This window comes from Carlito syrichta, unplaced genomic scaffold, assembly GCF_000164805.1.
Source record: "Carlito syrichta isolate Samal-C Ts95f unplaced genomic scaffold, Tarsius_syrichta-2.0.1 Scaffold127335, whole genome shotgun sequence".
Classification (NCBI taxonomy): Eukaryota; Metazoa; Chordata; class Mammalia; order Primates; family Tarsiidae; genus Carlito; species Carlito syrichta.
In genome coordinates this window covers 2,657-7,630 of record NW_007071431.1, presented here as the reverse complement: position 1 = coordinate 7,630, position 4,974 = coordinate 2,657, and the positions used below count along the sequence as shown (strand labels likewise).

At 57.8% G+C, this 4,974-nt stretch overlaps 1 protein-coding gene across 2 annotated transcripts; it reads left to right on the top strand.

The window, feature by feature from the left end:
- The first annotated feature begins 864 nt into the window (after window positions 1-864).
- Window positions 865-4,604, top strand: TMEM101 (transmembrane protein 101). Of its 2 annotated transcripts, none has more exons than XM_008048871.1 (4): window positions 865-911; window positions 1,372-1,552; window positions 2,772-2,918; window positions 3,629-4,604. In XM_008048871.1, the coding sequence occupies exons 2-4, from the start codon at window positions 1,409-1,411 to the stop codon at window positions 3,935-3,937; spliced, it is 600 nt and encodes a 199-aa protein (XP_008047062.1). In that variant the 5' UTR covers window positions 865-911; window positions 1,372-1,408; the 3' UTR covers window positions 3,938-4,604. The 2 variants fall into 2 exon arrangements, with proteins under 2 accessions (XP_008047062.1, XP_008047061.1); XM_008048870.2 differs by having other exon boundaries at window positions 866-1,079.
- The last annotated feature ends 370 nt before the right edge of the window (window positions 4,605-4,974 follow it).

Genomic DNA, 4,974 nt, shown 5'->3' with positions numbered 1-4,974 from the left:
GGGAAGGGATCGCTTGAGCCCAGGGGGTCAAGGCCACAGTGAGCCATGATCAAGCTACTGTACTCCAGTCCGGGCAGGGCAGCAGAATGAAACCCTGTCTCACAAATAAAAAGTAAATAAACAGAAGAGTCAAATATATACTTGCCACTGTGCTAACACGACTCTAAGGAAAGGCAACTGATGTATGAAAACAGGTAATAGGGGCGCTGAGAACAAAGGAGGCGTCCAAAGAGGAGTGGGGCCCCACGGAAGGCCGCTGACAGGTGCTTGACAAAGGTGATTGTCTGGGCTGCAGGGGCATGGGAGCTGGACACAAGGAACTGGTTTGAGAGGTCTCAAACGTCCACATCAGACCCTCCTCTTTTCTCAGGACAGACAAAAGGCAGGTCAAAACACAACAGGTGACCTTGAGCCAGGAGGACCCCCTTACCTTGAACTTGAGGCAGAGGGATTTCCGCTGGTATGTGCGTATGCCATTTACTAAACCCCTGGTATGTGCTAGGACTCACAGAGCCACACTTAAACGTCACAACTCAGTGAGGTAGGCGCCACCCCATTTCATGACAAGTGTCGGAACTCTTAGGCGATGTGCCCCAAGTCAGTTACGGTCGGAGTCAGGATTAGAGCCCAGGTCTGGCTGCAGTAAAAGACTAGCTGGCCTCCATGTATCACGCTCGAATCTAAGACCTCTGATGTCCCGATCACACTGTTCCTTCCTCTAGTTTTCCATTTTGTAGGCACAAAGAGGGACCCTGAAGTCTGCATGGGTAGAGGGAAGGCTGGACTTCGAGACTAGAACTCCTTCGGTCCGGAACTAGAGAGCCACAACGTAGTTTCCGGACGGAAGCGGAAGAAAATCTGGATACCCGGAAGTTGCGTGTCCCATCCCCGCGCCGGCCTCCCTGACGGGGGTGAGGCCGCAGCGGACTGCCCTTTCCCAAAATGGCGTCGAAGATAGGTTCGAGACGGTGGATGTTGCAGTTGATCATGCAGTTGGGTTCGGTGCTGCTTACACGCTGCCCCTTTTGGGGCTGCTTCAGCCAGCTCATGCTGTACGCTGAGAGGGCCGAGGCGCGCCGGTGAGCAGGCCCACGCAGCCGCCAAACGCGGTGGGGGTCGGTACGGCCCGCCCCTGGGACGGGGATGCAGGGATGCGGGGAAGAAGCAGGGGGCTAGAAGTTGGGACCCCTGGGCTGGAAGGAGCTGGGACCTCGCTGGGAGGGGGGCGCTCTGGGCTGGGCATCGGGCCAGATCTGGCCCTGAGAGGGGGCGCCGGGTCAGGGGAGCAGTGAGCTTGCAGACACTCGAAGGCTCTCGAGGCTCTTCTCCCCCTCTGACCCGCTCTCCTTGCTTCCCCATCCCGGCTTGCAGAAAGCCCGACATCCCCGTGCCCTACCTGTACTTCGATATGGGGGCGGCCGTGCTGTGCGCCAGCTTCATGTCTTTTGGCGTGAAGCGCCGCTGGTTCGCGCTGGGGGCCGCGCTCCAATTGGCCGTCAGCACCTACGCCGCCTACGTCGGGGGCTACGTCCACTACGGGGACTGGCTGAAGGTGAGCGGGCGGCCCCGGGCGGGGCCTGTCTGTGGCTGCTGGGGGCGCGGGGATCAGAGGCCGAGGCCCAGGGCGGCTGGTGAACGGTGTTGGTGCTGGCCGGGTGCACAGTGTGAAGCCTGGGAGGGGCGTGTCTACGCTTGTGCGTGTTACAGACACAGAAGTGGGAGGAGCTGCGAGACCACCCAGACCTCCCTTTCAGAGTGTGGAAACTGAGGTCTGGAGATGGGAAACAGACTTTTCCCGAGTAACGCCACAGTTAGCACACTGATGGGCCCAGAACCCAGGTCACCGGTTCTCAGAATCTTTTAGACTATTAGTTTATTATTCATTCGTTCATTTATTCATTGAGTCAGAGTCTTGCTCTGTCCCCCAGGCTGGAGGGCAGTGGCACGCTCATGGCCACCGCAGCCTCGACCTGCTGGGCTCAGGCGATCTTTCCACCTCAGCCTTCCAAGTAGTTGGAATCACAGGCGCGCACCACCACACCTGGGTAATTTTTAAATTTATTGTAGAGATGAAGTCTCGCCAAGTTGCCCAGGCTGGTCTCGAACCCCTGAGCTCAGGCTATCCTCTCGCCTCTGCCTCCCAAAGTGCTGGGATCACAGGCGTGAGCCATCATGCCCGGCCTTAAACTAGTAGTTTAGTAATATCAGGCTTATTGGGCAAAAGGGACATTGGAGATTACCTGATTTTCCTAAAATCATTTTATGAAAATGCAATTAGTCTTAGTGTAGCAGTTAAGCCTGTAAATGCCAGGACCTTTGCCAGGCTCTGCAGGTTTGGAGGTAAAGGTTGGACAAAGGCAGTGTCCTCAGAAAGGGACTTCAGTCCAGCAGAGGAGGCGGATGTATGAACAGCCACAGGATAGTGAGAGCAGTGTTTTTGTTTGTTTTATGCAATAGACCCTGTACTATATTGAGGCCAGAACACCAAGATTAGAGTCTACAGACCTGTGGGTGGGGAGCGGACAATGCTTGGCATCTGGATTCTGCTGCTTACTTTCTGTAGGACCTTGGATAATTTTCTTAACCCCTCTGGGCCCCAGTTTCCACCTCTGTAAAAAAGAATTCTCTGTCTCTGCTGTGCCTGCCCAGCACGCTTGGAGACGGTAAGAGAATGTCTCAGATGGAGTCGGGTGTGCAGAGATGGGCAGCTGTGTGCTCTGGGTGACCAGGAGAAACGCAGCTCCTGACAGGGCTCCGCATGCCTGGCCTAGGTCCGTATGTACTCTCGCACGGTTGCCATCATCGGCGGCTTTCTCGTGCTTGCCAGTGGCGCCGGGGAGCTGTACCGCCGGAAGCCCCGCAGCCGTTCCCTGCAGTCCACTGGCCAGGTGTTCTTGGGCATCTACCTCATCTGCGTGGTAGGTTGGGGGCTGTTGGGGGGAGGTGCCTGGCTGGGAGTGAAGTGGGAGCCCAGGTCTGGCAGGGCCCCAGGAAGGTGGGCAGAACAAGGCCTTGCCTGCGGCTCGGCATGGCCTGGCGCCTAGACCTCCTGGCAGCTTCTGGGCCACAGGCACTTCAGATGCCTGAGACCTGGCTGAGAGTCCCCTCTTCCATCATTATTACCACCAGGTAGAGAGGAAGTTGAGTTGACCTCTCAGTCCCGACCCTGAGAGCCCGAGAGCACAATGGGGTGATTCTCCAGCCCCAGAGGCTGGGGAAGGAGCAAAGGAGAGACCCCCACTAGAATTCTGCTCCCTAGAGCCGAAGGGGCTGCCTGGGTGGCCAGTTACCATCCTTCCTGGTGCTAGGGAGGCCAGTGTGGGTGAGGACACGGTCAGGACCCAGGCTACGTGACTGCATCGCATCATGCAGAGCTCTGTGTGGGCCTCCGTGGTGTGCCCAGAGGTGGAAGCACACGGCCTCCCGCAGAGCCACCAGGGTGAAGGAAGGCAGGCTCTAACCTCCTGGGGCCCCATCATCCGTGGGGGACAAAGGCCCCGCTTTCAGAGTCCCCAACCTGAGAGGGAAATCAGAAGCCCGCCCCACGGGGCTGACATGCAGGTGCCATCCCGGGTGGCCTGCCCCAGAAGGCAGAGGACAGGTGTCTCAGAGGATGGTGTGTCTCCAGGCGTACTCGCTGCAGCACAGCAAGGAGGACCGCTTGGCCTACTTGAACCACTTTCCGGGAGGGGAGCTCATGATCCAGCTGTTCTTCGTGCTCTACGGCGTCCTGGCCCTGGCCTTCCTATCAGGCTACTATGTGACTCTGGCTGCTCAGATCCTGGCTGTGCTGCTGCCCCCGGTCATGCTGCTCATCGATGGTAACGTTGCCTACTGGCACAACACACGGCGGGTGGAGTTCTGGAACCAGATGAAGCTCCTGGGCGAGAGTGTGGGCATCTTCGGGGCTGCTGTCATCCTGGCCACCGATGGCTGAGTCTCGCCATGAGAGGGCCTCCCTGCCTTCTTCCTGCCGGTCTAGCTGCTTTTTATTTATGCTTTTTGGTCTTTTTGTTGGAGCCTTTGCTTTTGTTTTGTAATTTTCTCTTTGCGTTGTTAAGAGGCAGATCTCCTGTCCACATTTCTGGGTGCAGCCCTTGGGAGGGCAGATGCCCAGGCGCCGCCGATACCTCGCAGGGTTTCCCTGTCAGTTGGAAGGAGGGCTGGAGCCAGTTGCTCCTGATTTCCTGTCCCTGAGAAGGGGGCAAGGCAGGGCTGGGCATGGGCACTGTGTGGGAGACAGGAGGAAGACAGGTCGGGCTGTGCAGATGTGAGCAGTTCCTTTGGGAACTGGCAGACGCAGCTGGGCTCTGCAGGGCTTTTCAGAGGCAGAGTGAGTGTGCGTGAGACACATGCGTCATGCTGCCAGCAGCGGGGCGACAGGCACCACAGACTTCCCGTGGGTTCTCAAGGGATGCTGGGGACAGACGCAGGAGCAGCTGTCACCCGCCTTGGGAGCAGAGCAGGCCTGTCTGCCCTGGGCTGTGCAGGGGTGGGGCAGCTGGTAGCCAGCTTCCCACTTCTGCTGCCTGTCTCTTGCTACGTGGGTGGAGTGCCCACACCCCAGACCACACCATCCTCCAGGAATAAATATTTGAGAGATATTTGGTTTTGCTTCTCTGTTCTCCCCAGGGGCACTTGGCCATTGGCGGGGTGGTCCCCTGAGGTCCTTCCCTGTTCTGAGACCCCACAGTGTGCTGACTCCTTTCAAGATTCTCAGGATCCTTGCTGTGCTTTTGGCCTCACCTCAGTCAGTCCCTCTGGTCTTGTCCTCCCCTTTGGAGTCGGCTCTTGTGAAGGAACCTCTCGTGGGAGCAGCTAGAGAGAGAGAGCTAACATGAAGTGTCTGGTAGGAAGCCGAGGGTTTTACATTTATGCATGAGGAAGTAGAGGCCCAGAGAGGGCAGGCAGCTGGCCTCAAGCCACACAGCAAATTCAGCCGACAGAGCTGGGCTCCAAGTCGGGTCTGCCTAG

Excerpts from the sequence above, each read along its gene's own strand:
- TMEM101 (XM_008048870.2), top strand. The coding sequence starts at position 943 with ATGGCGTCGAAGATAGGTTCGAGACGGTGGATGTTGCAGTTGATCATG. Across the intron at positions 1,080-1,371 it reads GAGAGGGCCGAGGCGCGCCG|AAAGCCCGACATCCCCGTGC; the intron begins GTGAGCAGGCCC and ends CCCGGCTTGCAG. Across the intron at positions 2,919-3,628 it reads GCATCTACCTCATCTGCGTG|GCGTACTCGCTGCAGCACAG; the intron begins GTAGGTTGGGGG and ends GTGTGTCTCCAG.